General features: G+C 36.2%; 1 protein-coding gene across 11 annotated transcripts in view; it reads right to left on the bottom strand.

Moving 5' to 3' along the window:
- Positions 1 to 21,862, bottom strand: part of RAPGEF2 (Rap guanine nucleotide exchange factor 2) — a 232,365-nt gene that overhangs the window by 132,706 nt on the left and 77,797 nt on the right. For all 11 annotated transcript variants that reach the window (XM_032863210.1, XM_032863228.1, XM_032863219.1 and 8 more), the window contains exons 3-4: positions 19,701 to 19,757; positions 4,943 to 5,026 (exon numbers count right to left, since the gene is read on the bottom strand). In XM_032863210.1, coding sequence (XP_032719101.1) covers positions 4,943 to 5,026; positions 19,701 to 19,757 — 141 coding nt within the window. The remainder of the gene's footprint in view (positions 1 to 4,942; positions 5,027 to 19,700; positions 19,758 to 21,862) is intronic.

The raw sequence follows: 21,862 nt of genomic DNA, 5'->3' as shown, positions 1-21,862 counted from the left end.
GGCTATTGCAGACATTGCTGCTATAAACATTCGGGTGCATGTGCTCCTTCGGATCACTACATTTGTATCTTTAGGGTAAATACCCAGTAGTGCAATTGCTGGGTCATAGGGTAGCTCTATTTTCAACATTTTGAGGAACCTCCATGCTGTTTTCCAGAGTGGTTGCACCAGCTTGCATTCCCACCAACAGTGTAGGAGGGTTTCCCTTTTTCCACATCCTCGCCAGCATCTGTTGTTTCCTGACTTGTTAATTTCAGCCATTCTGACTGGTGTGAGGTGGTATCTCATTGTGGTTTTGATTTGTATTTCCCTGATGCCGAGTGATATGGAGCACTTTTTCATGTGTCTGTTGGCCATCTGGATGTCTTCATTACAGAAATGTCTGTTCATGTCTTCTGCCCATTTCTTGATTGGATTATTTGTTCTTTGGGTGTTGAGTTTGCTAAGTTCTTTATAGATTTTGGACACCAGCCCTTTATCTGATATGTCGTTTGCAAATATCTTCTCCCATTCTGTCAGTTGTCTTTTGGTTTTGTTAACTGTTTCCTTTGCTGTGCAAAAGCTTTTGATCTTGATAAAATCCCAATAGTTCATTTTTGCCCTTGCTTCCCTTGCCTTTGGTGATGTTCCTAGGAAGATGTTGCTGCGGCTGAGGTCGTACTATCTTTTTTTAAAGATTTTATTTATTTATTTATTTGATAGAGATCACATGCAGTCAGACAGTCAGGCAGAGAGAGAGGAGGAAGCAGGCTCCCTGCTAAGCAGAGAGCCTGAAGCGGGGCTCAATCCCAGGACCCTGAGATCATGACCTGAGCCGAAGGCAGAGGCTTTAACCCACTGAGCCACCCAGGCACCCCTGAGCATTATTAATATCTTTCCTCCCATTATGCAGAATAATCAAAATTACATTAAAAAAACCCACTTCTAAACCTGCAACTTTATATAAGACAATTTTCATCTACTGCTTTCCAGCCTCACTGTTATTGCAAACAATGCCTTTGAAAAAATTAGGGGGTAAAAATTGCTTCCTCAAAATATTTCCCCACCCTCTGCCTGTCACTGTCTTAACAGATCAACCTACTATTATCATGGACACCACCTGTACCACTTAGTGACTGCCACTGTTTTGCTTATAGCACTGGAAAACACATCCAGTTTACACTGTATTCGTCTGTAACAAATGTCCCCTCTGACATTTTACTAAATGAGAATGAAAATAACCTTTGCTGCATTCCTAAATTACCCTGCTTACCATCTTTCTGATCAAAGAAACTGAATTTATTTCAAATAAGACTAAGAAAAACATTACTATAAATCATACGTTGCTTTAAGACTACAAATTATACTCCAAATAACAATTAAGCCCTATCTTAGGGCAACATTTTATGTAACAATATTATAAATGACATTACGGCCACCTGTACAAATACCAATGTTTCAAAAGGTGATACATTTCTAATAGATTTATAATAAAACTCATAAAAACATTTATATCACTTAAATTGCTTGGAATGGGAAAGAGTGAGTAAGTTGTCACTGATAGTCCCAAAGGAATTAATAGACTCCATAAATGTTGTAATTCTTATCACAGAAAAATTCATGTTTTAACAATCACAGTAAAGGTATGCAACCGCAAGAAACTTTATCTTAAAAAAAAAAAAAATTCTTTTTTAAAACCATAAAATGCTGACCTAAATGTCAACCGAGGAATTTAATAAAGCAAATGAAATCTGGAAGTCAAATGACAAACTTTTTGCAACATATATCATCCTTCTCACTTGACGTTATCAGGTGTCAAAGCAATCCCATAAGAATTAGTTAAAAATATAAAAATGTTTTTCAAAGTACTTTGATTCAAAACTAACTATTTAGGCTGAATTAGCTGTCAACAGGAGTTGAAACTTTTAAGCAAATGAGCTGGTTACTTATTATATATACGAATAAACAATTTCCAGGCTAACATAAAAATACAGTAAGCAAGGAGAATCATCTGTGCACTAATTGTTTTATAAAATTAGACTGCTACTAACACGTCCACCCATATTATCCTCTAATAAAACCTCAACATTCTCTGCAGAAAGAAATATATATGAATCACTAATGTCAACCTTTAGCAAAGCACCAGCAGAGACCCCTTATTAAAACAGTATCGGCACTATTCCTAAGGCAACATTGCCAAAGGAAACAAACAACTTAGAGCAAATGTCACAGGTGCAACATGAAGAAACAGCCTATATATAGTACTAGTTGTCATTCAGACTGAAACACCATTCCTTCCTTTATCCCGTTAAAGTACTGGCTTGCAAGCATTTGACATCCAGCCAGAGAAAGAGTAACTTATGTCATCTTTTTAAATAATTAGACATAGGGTCCAATGTGTTCACAAAATAGGTCTGAACTGCAAGTCCTCTTTCTTCTAGAACAGCAGTTTTCTGAACATTAGGTTCCCTCTCCAGAAGTTAGAACAAGCTGTTACTTAACTAGTTAATTATGGCTCGTAGTCAAAAAAGATCATCACAGGCTCCTTCACTGTTCTAGGACCTCAGTCTATAGATTCAGTTTACACAACAGACCTTGCATCAAAATAATGAAGTCACTAACCTCTGTTCTCTTTTAAGATGCGTTAATTTCAAATCACAGTCATTAAAGCAATATTTATAACAAAAAGTATCAAAAATGTACCTGTACCTTTATATTTATTAACTTAACTATGGAATGTTCAAATAACTGAACAATTAAACAGACATTAGTATGCATAAAGTATAAGCCTTTTAGAGTTTTTAATATTATAAGGCAACATATATAGGTGCACATAGTCTTTAATTGAAATAAACAAGATATTAAATTGTTTATTAAGTATGCTCTTAAGTATGAGGAATGCATTCATGTAAGACTAGACAGGAAAACACTAGAATATTACAGAATGATTATCTTGTATAGGAGATTATAAGTGACTTTTTCCTTCTCTTTATCTTTGTTAATTTATACAGTATTATTAATTTTTACATTAAAATTATACATAATTTTAAAAATATAACAATGTTTAATTATTGTTTGCCTATACCTTCTTCAACGTCTCCAAAAAGGGACCAAAATGAAGGTCCTGTATTTGAAGGAGAAGAGTACTGTTACTCAATTTGCCATTCCTCTGGAAAACAGAATTCCTACAATTATAGGAGCTGGTTCACAGGGACACTACAGGCTTCCTAGGCACAATTCTAGGAGGTACAACCACCCGCCATCCTCTCCTGCCAGTTTCGTCAGTCATAAAATGCAGATGATAATTATACTTACCTAAAGGGTAGCTGCAATATTAAATGATTTCTCACACACACACACATACACACACGTATTTAGCATTTAAAATGGTGACCTAGTAAACAGAAAGCACTATCAAAACCTTAGCTATTTTTCTGTCATCATTGTATTACTACTACTGCCACCACCAATGTTATCACCATTACTTTAACTACTGCTACTATAAGAACAACAAACAAAGGCAACAGAGCCTCTCTCCCTCATGGGGCAATTTTCCAAAGAGAGTAAGGCCTGCGGATCGGCTCTCAGAGAAGAAGGGCAAAGAGGCCTGGGAATTGCACCAGAGATTGTTTTTCAGTAGCTGCAATGAGCCTCTGGCACTTGTTCACTATATTCTGGCCTGCAAAGCCCATCCCAACACCTTCTAGTACCACACCGGGGCCTGTATAAATTATCTCTCCCTGTCTCACTGACTCTAACATTTTATAAAAGTTTGTTCATATCTTTAAAATAGGTTTCTAACATCTCCTCTGACCCATTCAGAATTATTCAAGAATATACTTTAATATTTTTGTGAGAGAGTTAGGTTACAGAAGGGTGGATGGTCATTATGCTTTAAACAGTTTTGCCTATTTAAATATTTATTTAGTAAATTTAAATAAAGATATTTATTCTTTTTTTTTTTTTTTTTTTTTTTTTTTTAGAAGATAGTGTGTGTGCATGGGCACACAAGGCAGAGGGGAGAGGCAGGGAGAGAATCCCAAGCAGGCTCCATATTCAGTGCTGAGCCCAATGTGGGGCTCCATCCCACAACCTTGATCATAACCTGAGCCAAAATCAAGAGACAGAGGCTTAACCGACTGAGCCTCCCAGGGAACCCTTAATCAGTTAAAATTTTAAACACTTTAGTCAAAATAAAAATATTCAATTGTGAACAAAAGACAACCGGGGTGAAAAATAATGAGTAAAACTTAGTGGCTGACACACTCAATCAGCGAACTTAAACATAGGCGGCCACATGTGTAACAGGTAAGTCCTAACCCTCTTTGGTAATAGCTGATTGGAACTAGGTACGCATCTGTTCCAAGCCCAGCCAATCAGACTGTAGACTAAAGAGTCCAAAGAAAAGATATAGGCACTACCATCAAATGACATAATCATTCAGAACATAAAGTCATAAATCAACAGTCAGCATATCCAAGCCAAAATCACAGGAAGAAAGGCATTAACAGCCTTAGAAAGCAGGAAGCCAGTCCACAGAGAAATGCAAGAATGAGGGACCATATGGTCCTGAGAAGCAGAAAAGTTGATGACAGTCCCTGGCTTTCTATTTCTGGTCCCATGTGGTCTCAGTGAACTTTCTTTGCTTCCCTTCAGATGTTATGAGACTGCTTGTTACAGAGGCAGAGATGAACAAATGTGCCCTAAACCAGCCTGACAGTATATTCCTATAACAAATGGACATGTCACCAGCACATCTTTTTTTCTATTTCTTGGTTAAAGAGATTGGAACAGTGATTAAACATAAAATAGTCCTTTCTTAAAGATCAATGCCCCAAGGTACTACCTTGCTTTGTGTCAGCAGAAGAGGAAACAGGAAGACAAAAATTCCGCAAAAGAACTCAATTCTGCAAAAGGATTTTAAGCTTCATGGATAATCTATTACAGAATATTTATACAGTACCTGCTTCTTGGAAGAAACATGGATTCCTTAATGAACACGGAACCAGATAGAAGGATATACCAGCAGGTCCCAATATCATCAGGACTGGAAAAAAAAGATAATAAAATCAGATGATTATCTACGACAACAACAAAATTAAAACACACATAGTACAAAGTATAGTACCCATTTTCCTTTCAGAGTCATGAAGAATGATGAAATAGCATAAAACAAGTATATAAAAACACCATTTCATTTTTTAAATTATATTTTATCCCCCCAAATAAGCTAAAGATACTTATCAGTATATTTAAATGTTTTAAATATTCCTTAGACCTATTGCACCTACCATCCTGAGTTTTATCTTTTAATTTTTTTGGGTGAAAACACTTCCCCTGCTTCAAATATCAAAATATAGAACAGTGAACAGTGAAATTCAGTCTTCAAAACCTTTTCTTCGGTCTACCAAGCTCCCACATTTTTCTACCACACTTGTTGGATATTCTTTCAGATTTTTTTATGTGTATGCACAGAAAAATGGACATATATTCTTATTCCTTCTACTGTCTTTTCTTTCTTTTTATGGAAAGACAGCACACTCTATAGTGTTCTTCCCTTTGTGCTCTTGGAGATCTTTTTATGAGAGTACAGCTTTCTTGTGGATGTGCCGTATTTGCCTTAAGCAATCCCAGTGACAGTCATTTCTGTTGTTTTTAATCATTTGCAATTATTTAAAAATAATAAATCAAAAGTGCAATGAGTGAACCCTATGCATACAGTACTGACTATAACTGGTAACCAGAAGTGCAACTGTTGGGTCAAAGGGCACGTACTCTATAATTCTGATGAGTACCAGACTGTCCTCCGCAGGTGCTCAGCAAGTTGCCTGTATACTTCCACACAGCTTTACTAATATATAGTATAGTTTGTTATATCAGTTTAACAAATGTTTCACAATTTTATGAGGAGGGCTTTTCTAGGTGCTTAGGACACTTCAGGGAACACCCCCACCAACAACAAAAAGTCCCTTCACTTATGGAGCTTATATTCTGGTGGGACAATACAGATAATAAACAAGAAAAATAATGAAATGGTAAATGACAAATCAGTGCTCTGGGGAAAGAAATTACTATAGTTTAAGGAAAATGGGAGGGTGGGTGTTATAGTTCCAAACAGATGGGCAAGGCAAGTCTCACTGAGAAGAGCACATTTGGGCAAAGGAACTGACAGCCTACTGGGTTCCTAAGAAACCAGCATTCCAGGCAAAGGGTGGGGAGGATCTAGTGTTAGTGCAAAGGCTGACATGGCCTGAGCGAGGGGGACAGTATGGTGTGGCTGCTGCACAGTAGGTGAGGGGTAAGCCACTGAGGGGCATAAGTAATTCTGCCATTCAGGCCTTTTATCAATCTTTTCATCTGCTTATAAAAATGAGATCTTAGTACTTTTTTTTTTTCATTTCTTTTTCTTCTTATTATTACGAGAGCATCTTTTTTCTTATTTCCATGAGCTGTATCTTTTCCTCTGAAATCAGTTTACTACCTTTAATTAACATTCTATTAAATCGGGGGACTTTTTCTTATCTAGAAATACTTGATAAAAATTAACCTTTTTAAAAACACGTACTGTGAATAATTTTTTCTTGCAGTTTGGTGCTTTAGCTTTTGTGCTTTTTGCCATGTTTAAGTTATTTTATTTTATCCAGTCAAGTGTACCAAACTTACAAGTTAAAATAAAGGCTTAGCTACTATGGAAAAAAGTAAAAAAAAAAAAAAAGGCTAAACATAGTAATGGCTTAACCAGGAGGGAGTTTATTTCTCTCTCACACACATAATAACAGCCTTAGCACAAAGGCCCAGAGCTGATATGACAGTTCCATGGTATGGAGAACTCAGGCTCTTTCTATTATGTGGCTTAGTCACCCCCAACCCACAACAATCACGTCATATTCTCAGCTGGCAGCTTCCAGTCTTACCAGCATATTTACATGCTAGCCAGCGGAAGGGCTGGAAGGAAGTACAGAGCCTATCCCATTGCAGTTAAGAGTTCAAGGAAGCTGCATACTACACTTGTCTCACATCACAATGAATCACATGTGCGTTGCAAGGAGTCTTCAATCCCCCCCCCCCGCCAAGTTTTCTCCTTTTTGGGGAGTCAGTGCAAGGTGTAAATAGATCCCAAAAGTTTTTAAAGGACAATAAATTCTACTTCCAATTCTGAATAGTTATTTAATACACCAATCCCTATCATGTAATCATTTTCATTTTGCTATCTGCTTTTAAACAAATCAACAGTTGATCATCGTTTCCCCAAAATCCAGTCTTAACTAATATCACAACTACTTAGTCCTCAATGGCAAGGCCTCACGATAATGTAAAGGAACAATAGTAGTGTCAAACAGAGTTTAGCTCCAATGAAACCATAAACGTTAAACGATTTCTCAAATGAAAATGCAAAGTACTGTACTTCAGAAATAACTCATATGCTTTTCTCTCCAGATTTTAATCATTAACTTTTGCAATCTATAATCATTTACCTAGTTCTGGGGGAAAAACTTTCTTGTCTTTCTTAGCATATGGTGACAGCATTATTATTAAATTCTAATTTATGTCAAGTGAAAGTGTGTTCTCTGAATTGCAAGCATAGCTTTAAAAAAATTTAACAAGTAATAAAACATTGAAATGAAAAGAAAAAAATGAATTATTATGTAAACTTAATCTGCTCTTACAATGCTCCCTTTATCACCAAAAGGTTGGTCAAGAGAAATGAAATCTAGAAAAACAGGAAGTTAAGGTAGATCACTGCTTATTAACTATGTGGCCTTAGGCAAGTTACTAGAGCAACTGCAAGGATTAAATGAACAATGCTCATTAAGTGCAAGTAATAATTACTGTAGAGCTTTTTATGATACACCATGGTCTAGATTAAATGTGACATAGAGAATATAACAAACATTCATTGTTTTTCTAGCCATATATTCTGACTCCCTGAATGCCCATTCATTACCCTATAATTAGAGGTGATTCCTCTAGAAAAAACTTAAGAGATAAAGGTAAGAAATTGGTACACCCAAACTTTTCCACTTACTATAATTTTGTTTCCCTAATGCACTGTTTCCTCTACCTTTTCCAAAAAATTCAAATGTTAACTCACAAGAGCTGTATTTGCTTCCGTAAGAATTGGCAGAGGATGATCATTCAATTAACAAACATTTATTGAATTTGGGAAGCTTTTACACTACACCAAATGCCAAATATAACCACTGCAATTTCTTTGAGTTGTCTCTTTTTTAAAGATTCAGGTTTTATAAAAGTAAGCACATCAGAACTAAGAAAACAAAAACAGTGAATTTTATTTTAACATGTTCTGGAAATAGCTGTAAGCTAGAAAATCCCTCCCATCTTCTCTTCCCACCCATCCCCCACCCACCCCCCAGAACTCATGTTGGTTTGTGTTCCAAAAATTCCTTGCTGTGAAATGCCACCATAAAATCTGTTTTACATAGTCTTAATCATCCAGAAAATTCTCCTGACTTTGTTAGAAATCATCTACAATTATGCCTCAGGCAGGCAATGTTTCAGGATGGGATGTATCCTGCTTCCCTTCAAAGTCCGCAAATACTCCTTTCCCACAGTGCAGCTGTCATTACCCGAGAGGTTTTATAGCATTTTATACATACAAAGTGATGATGTTTTTTCAAAAGAAAAAATGAAGAAGTTAGCAGCAACAGCATTAAACTTTTCTACACTTAAAGGGTAAACGAACTGAATCCATGACCTCACTTACAGACACTGACAATGAAGTTAGCTAACAGAAGACTGACTACAACGATAACAGTTATGTGGGACTAACGCTGGGATTTATTTTGTCCAGAGGTTCTCAAGTTTTAATATGCGTATGAATCACCTGGGACATGAAGTAAGAATACATGCTCCCAGGCTCTACTTATTCCATCCAAACCCACAGGCTGTGATTGTTAGGTGGGAGATAAATCACAGTGCCTTTTAAACAAACATCCCAGGAGATTCTTATGTATGGAGATTGTCAACTTTGAAAAACCTTTAGAAAAACTGTCTCAGTATTAAGCCCCAACAACAATAAACAGCAAGGGAAAAAAGTACAACTCTTACCACTATCTAGGTAAATATGCTGCAGGTGTTATATTCACCAGTGTTATTTTAATTTTTTTTCAAATAATTGTTTTATGCTTTAAAAATATGAGCTAAGGGCTAAAATTATGAGCTAAGGGGAAAGGCTGAATCTTAGAATAAACCTGATCGAGCATCTCCAAATAACCTAAGTCTTAACATCACCAGCAATGGGGAGAAGAGAGAAACCTCAAGATTAAAGAGGGACAAACAGCAAAGTAGTACGTTACAAGTTTCTCTGATTAGCCAAACTGGACATGTAGAAAAAACCTATAATTTTTTAGGCTGAACTAAGAACTGTAACAGACAACTGATTTGATGCCAATACAGCGCATTCTGCAATCTATAAAACAAAAGCCACAAAAGCCTAGATGTATGACAAGATACTCTGAGAGCCTTCTTTTAAAAATCTCACCAATGGCGAGAAAATGAATAAACCCAAACAAAACAAAACAAAAACTATAAAATAAAAACAGACCATTACAAAATAATCAATTCACTCCCAATATAATTAGATAGAAGGGCTCTGAAATATTAAAAAAGGAATGATGCCCTTTAAGAACCAAGGCTAAACCAAAATGGCAAGTACAGACTTGGCATAATGAAGAGGTAAGCATGAAATCTGGTGCCATTCTTTCCCCCACCTTACTGCCTTCTACTCCTCAACACAAACCCACCACTACTGACTGGCTGCTTTCCTGTCTTTCCTTCCCACCTCTGCCAATCTGTCCGAGATGTTTGCCTTTCTCTACCTTCTTAATCACACTGTACCTGAAAGAAATGGCTCAAATCCTATTTCTTAATTAAAACATTCTCACTCACCACTTTCCAAATTCCAAAATACTTATCTCATCCAATTTCATTCTACTTTATACTTTTCTCTATTGAATTCTTAGTCCTGAGGTATCTAGGTATCCTCCTCCAACTACATTGAACCTCCTTTTAGACAGGAACTGTGTGCTGTACCAGGTGGAAACTGGGCACCATTTCAGTTACTACTTGTTCAGGTAGAGCAGACCATGGCATGCTTCTGCTCATAACCCACCATTCCCTAACAACCGACAGTCCAAACCCCTTAGCATAGCACGTGAGGGAAGCAATATATTGCTCTGCAAAGTGCAAAGCCTTGGGAACATCTGTTCTTTCCCACTAGCCATATGATCCTGGTGAAGTTAAATTCTAAGACTGTAGTTCTTCCACTGTAAAATGAAGATGTCGATACCTTTTTCACAGATTTAACAAAACAGTATCTATGCAGTGCCTTGTATATTAGGTACACAAAAAATACGAGTTCTCTTCGTCTCTTTTCTTCTATCATGACCCTTTCCAAAAGGTCCAACCTACAATTGTACTTTCTGCTCCTAATCCCGAATATCCTATACAGCAAACTTCACCCAGTTCAGCCACACTACACTTTTTTCCCACCAATTCCTCAGGGCCTTCAAACAAATGTGCTGTTCCAGCTTCTAAACTACCTTTTACTAGTAAACTCATTACTCATCCTTTGAATTCCAGGTTAACCACCACTTCCTCTGAGAAGTGTTTTAGTAGCTTTGAAATAAAGTGAGTCACTCTCCTCCTGAGTTCCCAGAGCATTTTGTACATGCTCATATTAAGCAGTTGCCAAAATCAGAATATTTCTTTCAGGAGTCTTCCCCCATTAGTTTTTAAACTCCTCTCACTCACCAGTACCCCCAATACATACACCATACAATGCCTGATTGGCACTCAGCTATATTCTTAATGAATTAATTAATAATTTAATAGACACCAGCTCAGATGTGGTATTAAAGTGAAAGGCAGGGGCGCCTGAGTGGCTCAGTCGCTTAAGCGTCAGACTCTTGGTTTCCTCTCAGGTCAGGATCATAGGGTCGTGAGATCTGGATGAGCAGGGAGTGGGCTCTGAGTTCAGCACGGAGTTGGCTTGTCCCTCTCTTTCCCCCGTACTCATGCCCCATCCCATACAACCCCCCGCAAAAAATAAAGTGAAAGTCAAAGATGTAAGTTTTAATTTACTAGTAACCAGAGGAATGAAGCCACGCTGAAAGAACTTCCTTAGCAATATCCTGTAGGTCCACACGGTGGCGATGTCTCCACATGAAAGAGCTGTGTGTGCTGCTCCACATTCCATATTTAATAAAGCAGGAAGCTAATACAAGTGATCAAATCAAAGTTGACAAGGGGGTTGAAAGAACCATCATCAGCATCAAAAGAAAACTAACTCAGCAAAGATGGCTATTAGAGAGCAAAAAAATAACATGAAAAGACTATTCAGTTGTTAATACAATATCAAAATTTAATAGTGTTTTGTGGAGCCCAATCACCCAAAAGGGCTGCTTATGGCAATGAAGGCAAGGAAAACAGAGGAGAAAGACTTGTAATAAAACAAGAGTGGCAGGAGGGGGCAGGCAGCTGTGTGCAAAGATACTTGTCTGGTTTAATATTCCGTTCAAAACAGACATCTAAGGGGGGGAGGGGTGGTGGCGACAAATAGAAACTTAAATACTGGTAAGAATGGTACCCTTGCAAAACCCAAACTATTTGGGACCAGAAAGCAGTGCTTTCCCAGATGACCTACAAAATTAGGTATGAGGAGGGCATGAGCGCTACAAAAAGTGCATCCCCCATTATAGCAGATCGAGTGCAATATGGCACTGGCACAAGTCAGAAGTGATCCAGGGGAGTGTAGAAGAACCTCCACAGCGCTTTCTACTGGCAGCATTAACAAGACATGAAAATCATGGGGAATAAGGATGGCCACCCATTCAGGCAAGCATCAGTGAAGTATGTACAAACAGTGGTTAGGAAGACCATTCAGGGAAGAGGTAGTACATGGCAATCACAGAGAGGCTAGGTACAACCAAAACCTCAAACACCACCAAACATCAATTTTTTGGATATTTTAGAAAGGATGTTATACCACAATCAAACATCAAAGCTGCTGGCATCCGAGAGACACAGAGACAGGATTCTTACCACCTTTATGTGGGCGATTGGCTCCACATCTGCGGTAAAACATCAGAGAGGGGGGTAAAAAATGAAGACTAACAAAAGTTCCAATAACTAAGTAGAAACAACTAACAAGGAATCTCAGAGGGCCAGCCACCAAGTGCCCCAAACTAGAAAAATACCTGTTTCTTCTCCTGTATCCACTGAGCAGCAGCATCCAACCGGAGGATAAAACCAGAAAACAGAAAATCTTCCTACTTGTTTTTCCTTCTCCCCAACCTATCGTCACATTCTTTTTGCGCCTCCCAACCCCCAAGCCTTTCAATCGAAGCCATCTGCTGAAGTTCAGGCCCTCACTGCTGCTTACCTATGCTGTCACTATACTCTTTTGATGGGCTTAGACTTGTACTCTCAAAATACAGGATTACGCCAAAAACCAACATGAAAATGACTTTACTTATTTACAGCAAATTATTCTCTGTTCTTTTACAGGGGTCAGGCAGTCAGTTCCCCTCAGAGGTTTTCAATATGCACTTGCAAGCCCCTTGGAACAGTCCAACCTTCCTCTAACCATAATAGCTACTGCTATTGAGCTAAATAGGATTTCCCTTCAACAAAGTGTTCCATGGCTTAAAAAAAGAAATTCAAACAATGGCCACCTTCCAATATACAGATGGCTCTTCAGATACGCAATAATTTTAATCTTTTTCAAATACATTACATCACTTTTGTTACTGGATTTATCAAAAAGTTTAATCATAAATTGTTTTTGGTTTTTGCTCCTCTGATGGGACTGTAAGCTATAAGCTGAAAGACAAAATATGTATTATTTATTTTTGTATGGCCAATGACACAAAGTAAGCTCACCAAATAAATTAATGCAACACAGCACTGTAAGTGACCTTAACAATATTGGGTCAAAAGAAAAATGAACCCACACCATTTTTATAAGGCACAAAATATAACATATATTTTAGAGCTCTACCAAGAGTTACAACTGCTTGGCACTCATATTCCTAACTTATAGAGAAGCAATATTTTATCATAAAATCATACTTCATAATATTTAATAATATATAAATACATAAATTCCCATACTTACAAAAACATTTTAAAAATAGAGGGTAACTTTGTATTCTATTTCCTAAGAGTTCTAAATTATAAGGAAGTTACTTCACTTTTATAAATAAAAACCTTGAAAGAAAAAAAGCACCTTATAACATTAAGTGTTTCAGAAAATCCCTATTCTCTACTCAAAGCACTCAATTACTGAAGCTTAGAACCATGAAAAAGTAAACAGAATCAGAAGAACTCTGAAAACTGATGAAAATATTAAGCTATTTCAGCTTTATTTTGAAAAAAATGTTTTGAAAATATAAGAAATATAGTAGGCATTCATTTTTTTTAAATTATAATTTACTTAACCAGCAAAATGAACACTATAAACTTTGAAGAACTAGTAAAGCCAGAAATCCTATAAGCTCATAAATGGAGTCATTCTTAAACATAAAATTCATTTAAAAAATGAAATGAAGGAGTGATGCCTTGGGAGCTTTAAGTTACTCAAAACACTTTTTTTTTTAATGAAAGAAAAAAATTCAATGCAGATTACATATTTATCACAATATATCGGTCATTCAGCTACATTAGGGTGGAGGGGTATTTTGGAGGGCTCAAGAAACAATTTATCAAATTTAAAAGACCAGCCAAATCTGAAAAATTAATGGTTTTGAAAATTACCAATGGGTCATGAAATTAATTTATAAAGCTGTGTCTTTTAAAATTACACACTGCAGTTGTTTATGTTGGTGGTGGTGGTGGTTTTTTTTCCCACAACAAACCTGTCCCTCGACTAGAGAAAACTGGTGCTCAGAAATTAAAGAGAATTGTAGAAATCCTGAAATGCAGTAAATCCAAAGCCAGATCTGCCCAACCCACTAAACAAGGTCCTGGAGTAAATGCAATAATACTGCCTAACGATTTATAGCACTACTAACCCGTACTTATCAGAAAGCAGGAAGCCTTATTTACCAACTGTATATTTTCTCAAATAGCTTTTTTTGAGAGTTCAGAGGTCTTTATGCACTAAGGAGTTTCAGAGAAAACTGACACAAAGAATCTCACATCAAATATGCAGTCAGCTCTTTTATTACAAAATGAGACCATAAGGAAGGTCTTTATCGGCTGATCTAGAACAGGAATATCTTCCTTTGAAATAAATTAAAAAAAAAAAAAAAAACAGAACAGATTAATGCAAATTTCTGTACTAGGCATAGCAAATGTAAACTAGAGTCCTTGCCCTGACAGAGTTTAAAATTAAATACAGTTTTGAAAGTTATTTACTCTTCCATTCACCACAAAAACAAAACATTTTTATTGAAAGACTACTAGTAAATATTAAAATACCAATATTGCTAAGAAGCCCTCAAGTATTACCATATGTACATAAAACAATCTTTCTAAGTAAGTCCATATGTTGGTGTGCATACATACACACACACAGGGGTGTGTGTATTTGAATTCTCATACTTACATAGGGCACATGAGTACCTCACAACATACCAAGCTTGGTGGCCAAACATCCTGTACTACAATTCTATGCACAGGCTAATTCTTTAAAAATATCATTCCTTTGTATAAATGAAAATCTTAGGTTTCACCATTTTCTTCATACACACATACAAGTATAGCAAAATTATGGAAACATGGACAAGAAAGATACTTAAAAATTGTGATTATATGTTGCTAGGAAATAAAGGAGATTTGAAATATTGGGGGGTCTTTTAGGGTTGGTTTGTTTTTTAAAGTGGGGAGCTAAAGCAACCTAGCTAATCGATGCGTAATATAAAATAAAATAAATGCTTGGCTCCATCAGGAAGGAAAAAGCAGCACAGTAATTGGATATGTGCCAAAGAGTCAAAGAAGAACATTCTTATGGATAACAGAGACTGAGACATTTAGAGTCTGTAGGGATGGGGGTGGGAGGAGAGGTCAGCAGCACAGGAGAAAAGAGGAATAACCACCCTGGGCAGGGAAATGGACCCTTTTTTCCCCTGGAGGGATGGGAGAGACAGGAGGCACCGGGAGCCAGACAAATTGGGCATTTGAGAACAGAAAGTGAAGCCTGAAGCAAACTCCCTTGAGGAGGAGTGGGAGGGCTTGGTGGCCTTAAAGAGAAGTAACAATTCAGGATAGCTGCTGTAAAAACAGGAAACCAAGTCAACAAATGAAAAGACTGCTACAACCAATAAGGGCTGAGCTGAGGCTTGAGGTTCTAAATTGCACATTTACAGATTTAAATCAAAATATTTGAAGAGACTCAATAGGCCTCAATGAAGCTTTTTTTCTTTTCTTTTCTTTTTTGGAACAATTTCCTCTCCTGCAATAAGGAAAGAAACTCCCTCACAAAATGCTATGGAAACTCTTTTGGAAACTAAAGTATTCAGGCAGACATATATGTGGAAAATGAGCACAGAGATAGAGTTACACATATTTATACTATGGATATGTGATGTGTGTGTACACTTATGAAAAGCTGTATTGGTCGAATTTCTGATCCAAAGGCTTTTAGCACTTTAAATGTATCTATAAATTAAAACAAGGATGGTCGGCCACTAAAGAAAAACTAATGCCGAAAGGACACACTGTTTATCTCATTTCTGGAATTAAATTCTTTAAGTAAAATATCTCTAAATTAAAGTCCATCAGCTTAGGAATTTATATTATCCAACTCTATTTCCCAAGTGAGCAAAATACAGATAAAATATAGCAGATAACAAATGAAAGGAAGGCAGAAATCACCTGATATTCTCATCCACTGTATAAAGTTCAACTAATTTGATCTTTCTAGTACAGAAAAATACTAGAATGTAAATGGTTAGTTCTAAATTTTTTAAAGTTCAATTTCATCAGTACCACAATTCTCCCCCTAATCTCGATACAATTTAAAGCGCATTTCTGTCATCCTGTTGGTTTATGCTAAAACAATAACACCATGGAAGTTAGACATTACTACCATAATGCTTTCCTAATGAAAGTCTAAAGCAACTAAAAAATTGGGAGACCAAAATGTAAATTATCAAAACACGATGAGGACAATGACAGTAGCAGCTAACTTTTTTTTGAAGATTTCTTTTTTTATTTTAGGGGGAGGGGAGTAGGTAAGGAGAGGGACAGAGGGAGAGAATCTCAGCAGACTCCCTGAGAAGCAGCTAAAATTTTTATGCACTTACTGTATATGCAATGCTCTACATACTTTACACACAGTACTGATATTGTTCTCACACCAACACTACAGAGTAGGTACTATTATTATTGTTCCCATTTTATAGATGAGAAAAAAGAGGTACAGAGTTGGATCAAAAGAATACCATATCTACCTGGTGAAATTATTAAAACCATAGACTTAGAAGTTACCAGCACACAAACAGAATAAGAAAAAGAAAATACTCATCACTGGGTCATAAAACTAAAGTCTCAAAGTCTTTGATATTCTGGCTACACTATATTCTTAAAGCTTGAGGGAGAACAAGAACAGACAAGTCATTTCCCTCATGAGTTAATAACAACAGGTCCCCCAAAGAGGGATAGTATTAAGTTATCATATACTTATATGCACCACAAATACAAATGTTCTTTAATTTTCCAAACTGCATTTACATGAATTGGTAACAGCAGAAACATGTCTATTCAAGGATCACAGCAGAAAACGTTCTAATTACACTTCATCATAAGATTGGCCAACTACTAGGGATCTGATTAAGTGATCTACAATTAGTCTCTGAATTTTTGGTCTTAGGAAATCATGATATGCACAGACTTTTCATTGTTACTAATGCTGTCACCTTATTCTAACTAGTCAAATATGAGCAACTGCTACAATCAACTTTATACACAAATTCTAGCCTAAATGCAATCTATTTAGGATTATCTAAAACATGGCTTTGCATTATCAGCATAACTCACATTCACTGTCTAAACTGACTTAAAAAAAAAAACCAACTCAGGTATATTTAAAGACACTGTAAATTACCTTCAATTTAAATGAATAATAAGTAATCACTGCTAGGGACTCAAGATAATAGAGGCAGAATGGATGGTGGGTTTCATCACCCCGGGAAACCCAGCAACAGGGAGGGATGATGTGCTCATACTGACTCACACACAAGCAATAGCATTTCTCAGGGTGCCATTTCTTACCATGGCATGAAAATGGCCAGTAAAAGCTGGTGAGTGGTAACAGCTAAGGTGACAGAATCACAAGGTCTAGGCTCAAATCCAGATTCCACTTTCAACAATGAGACCTTGGCAAGTTCCAAGTTCCTTAGCCCCTAAAAGCCTGAGCTCCTTCATGTGTAAAATTAGGATGATGACAACATCTACCCCAAAAGGCAAACTATAAGAATAAGTTAATGCATGTAAAGCACTTATTAGACTAAGTGGGAGATAGGAAGTCCTTGTTCAATGTCTGCTATGATCTCATCATCAATACTACCAAAACCGTGTTTTAAAGGGAGGGACATGACAACAAAGGAATAGAGAGTTGACACTTACTGCCACTAAGACTGCTTCAATAAATGTTAATAATATTCCTCAGAGATTTCCAACCCTGACATTTGTACATCCCATTCCACTGAGAGCTTCTAATTGCTCCTAAAAGAAATAAATATTCTAAAATATTTATATCTTAATTGCTTCAAGAATAAAATACGTTAAAGGCATTTATTTGCCTCTTGTTTTCCCATTAACAAATACATCCTGGTTACTTACTATTCTTCTATATTTGATATACATTCTTTTAATCTCTAGACTAGATATTTACAAATGCCTGTTAAACAGCCTCTAGATGTCATAGTTTCCTATATCACAACCTAAGAATCATCCTAGATCAGATCAGATCAGATCACCCATCCCTGACTCCCCCGATTCCTTCAGTTAGCCTCAGTCCAAGCTTTACTCCCTCAGATTACTTCAATTGTCTCCTCACTAATCTCCCTGCCCAGCCATTCAATCTAATCCACCTCTGTATTTTCAGAGAGACACACGTATCATCTTTGAGGGGAAGGATGGGGAGGTATTTGGTCACATCATTTTGCTGCTTGAAAACTGGCCACACGGCTACAGATTAAAACAGATTTAAGAAAAACACCAACCAATAAATAAACTGTAAAAAAAAAAAAAAAAAGATTTTTTGAGACAAAGAGATTTTGAATGTTATCATAATATTAAAGAATAATTTTTTTTAGGTTTGATGATAGTATTGTGGTTAGGTTTTTTTGTTTAAGTCTTTATCTTTTAAAGATAAAGATACATACCAAAATTGATATGGATGAATTGTTACATCAGGATTTACTTATAAATAATCCAGCTGGAGGTGGGAGAGGGGGAGTAAGAGATGAAACATAATTGGCCATCAGTTAACAATGTTGGATGATACATACATGGGGGTCCATTATACTGCTGTCTTTAATATTGCGAACATTTACAATTTTCCATAATAAAATGTTATTTAGAAGGGAAAAAACTCATTTCCAATTGCCTAAAGAATCACAACTGGTTATTTTTAACAACACATTCACAAGCAAATATGACTGTGGCCTGACTCTTTTCTCAATTTGTTATCTTGATGCCCACCCACATGTCAGTGGCCCTAAACTTGCCACAGCATTCAGAACATCAGGCCAGGCCCATCCCCTCTCTGTGTCCCCATATTTACTCTTCCCTCTGCCAAGAAAGTCTCTCTAGACCACCAGATACACTTTTGAGACCTAGTTCAAAGGGCCACTTCTCTTAAGACCCTCCCCATTCCCTTCAGGGCTTCCCTTGTACTTCTTCAGCCCTTGGTACCTATCCATTTTCTCAGTTCCTCTGGCTGGTTATTTGTTGTTGTTGTTGTTGTTGTTGTTGTTTTCCTTTTATTCTATTTCTACCTCCTTCAAGAGATTGTAATTACAGCCTCCCTAAGGGGGAGAAGCTGTATTTCATTTATTCCAATAAATATTCCCTATAATATGCATGGAAAGTAGTAATTATTTATTTAATAGTGCTTTGAAAAATGGAAAGTCAACAGAACAACAGCCAGTCATGGCAAACATTAATAAAATAATATGTGCAGTAAACCAGTTTATATGTCCTTAGTATAATATATTTACCTGCTATATGTTTATCACATTCTTAAGAAAATTATTGTAATTTTTTCAAGGAATATGTTACACATCTTGAAAGAAATATCAGTATTATTTATAGAACAAAATAAGCCCAAAGAGATGTGGGCAGCTTATTTTCCTATTTCTGAAAAGGTTACAAACTAAAATATGACATTTATGCTATCATTAAATCTCACTTGATGTGGTTATGGGAACATGTATTTTGTTCTGTTGGAAAGACCACACTGTTTCTTATTTCACAATGATAAAAATGTCAAAATATCCGTAATATTAAATAATATCTCTGAACCACAAGTGAGAGATATATAGCTATAGATGGGAACTTAGCAGCAAAGGATGGTAAATTTTTACTTTATGGCAGGTAATAGTTGAAATGTTCTACATTTCTAAATTACAAAAAATAAGTTAATGCAATATTAAGGTAATACTGACCTAGCTGTTACTAATACTTTTGTGAAACTTTAAGAAATTATTTAGTTATTGCAGTATACACTGTACAAAGAGAAAGAAAACACCTACTAGTATAAAACTTCATTTGCTTCATGTCTTTCATATCTCACAGTCTCACACATTAACCTGTAAAAACAAAATAAAACAGAGACATGAGTTCAACATATGTCATGAGAAAACATTCTATTAGGTTAAAAAGATGAAAGAGCCATGTAGCCTAGAAAGTTAAGATTACTTTATATGGACTGCCACAATCATTTATTAGCCTCAAGATAAATATTTTTGGTACCTACATTAACAAAATATAATAAAATAAAATCTGGTATAGAGATGCTAGAAAAAAACCATTTTGTTAGATGTCAATTCTGCCATGTTTATTTTATAAGGAACAAAATAGTATGTGTTTTACACTTTGTAAATGACATGCGGACAAATTAATGTTCTCCGAAGTAAGCAGAAAATGAGAAAAGAACCTAAAAATTAGGAGGGAGAACCTATTAATTTAAAAAATGGTAACGTCATTCATGTTAATGTTACTTACCAGTATGTAATTTCAGAAAAAAGTAGGCTTTTATTAACTCAGTATATTTATGACTAATGACTAAATGGAGGTTTTACAACTTAAAGATTTGTTATTTTGGCTGATTCATCCCTGAGGAAAAAATTATGGAAATTATGGAAAACATGCATAAATGTTTAAATATTCAAAATTACCTCAAGAACAGCATCTTCAAGAAGCATCCTATTATATTAAGCCCAAGTAAAATTTCCATAAAACACAGAAATGCGAAAGCGAAAATAACTATTCCTTCTTTTGAAGGAACTAGCAAATAAAAAAATTGGCTATAGAAGTAATTATTTCAACAGCACCTCCATTTTGGTCACTGGGGTTAGCGGTCTTCCAGTTTGTGAAACTGATCAACCCACATCCATTCTTCCTGTTTGCTAAATCCAATTAACATCACACTCTTGATTTTTCACTTGAAAACGACAACTCTCTTAGATATTCTTTTTCCTTGTTCTTCCTATTACCACCCTATTTCAGAGGTCCTCTCAATCTCTTATGTGAAACATTCCAACTGAATGTCACTAACTCCAAGAGGCAGCATCAAACCTTGAATACACATCATTAACACAGAGACTGAATCACACCAATTCATAAGAAAAGGTAAGAGTTGTTGGGTGATCCTGGTGTTGGGTATTAAGGAGAGTACATATTGCATGGAGCACTGGGTATGATGAATAAACAATGAATCTTGGAACTTTGAAAAAATAAAATAAAGTTTAAATTTAAAAAAAAAGAAAAGATAAGAGTCACAATTAATGGTCTAAAAATACTTGGTCTTAAATTACATAGCATCTCTGCCTTGTTTAGAACGAAGGATCCTTGCCCCAACCTCTTCACTGAATCTCATTCCTTCTACAGGAGACCCCGCATTCCTTCAGGTTTACCTCCTTCCCATCACCATCTATTTCTACCTCTCTCCTAAGTCACTTCCTTTACTAAATAAACACATCTTAGCATCAACTGTTGTGTGGGGCAGGGGGACACCTCTTTTGACCACACATCTTCATCCAACTATTATTCACATTTTGCTTTTCCTGTGACAGGTACTCCATTGACTGCATATATATTATTCTCTCTCCATTTCCTCACCCTCTTAGCACTTCTCCATCGTTTGCTCCCTGAAACTCCAAAGAAAGGCTCTAAAGGTTATTAGCATCCTCTATGTTATCTAAATCCTTTCTGCCCTTATCTTAATTCCACTTCTCAGCAGTATTTGCTGACTCCCTTTTTCCTTACATCATCATCATCTTCTCAATGCTTCCTGTCTTCAGTCTTCTGGTTTTCCTCTTAACTTCTTAGTCATTTTTTCTGTCTCCTTTGGATTCCCCCCCATTCCATTCCTCTACCTATCTTCTAAATGTTATCAGTTCCTGTCAACCTTTTCTTCGCTGTACCATGTAATCTCATCCAGTTTGTGATTTTAAATTTAACCTATAAAGGGATGACTTTCCAAACAGTGCCCTACACCTAGTCTTTCACCATGATATAAACTCATCTAAAGGCCTACTCAACGTAGCCATTGGCTGTGTAACAGTGGTTTTATGTTCAAAAATGTCCAAAACAGATCTTAAATTTCCTTCCCAAGAATTTGCTTTCCTATAATCAGTAGTACCCAATTGTTTAGGCCAAAAATCTTGAGAGTCATTACCCTTGACTCCTCCCT

Source organism: Lontra canadensis, unplaced genomic scaffold (assembly GCF_010015895.1).
Source record: "Lontra canadensis isolate GAN:19392208 unplaced genomic scaffold, GSC_riverotter_1.0 scaffold1, whole genome shotgun sequence".
NCBI lineage: Eukaryota > Metazoa > Chordata > Mammalia > Carnivora > Mustelidae > Lontra > Lontra canadensis.
This window is presented reverse-complemented; position numbering and strand designations above follow the sequence as displayed.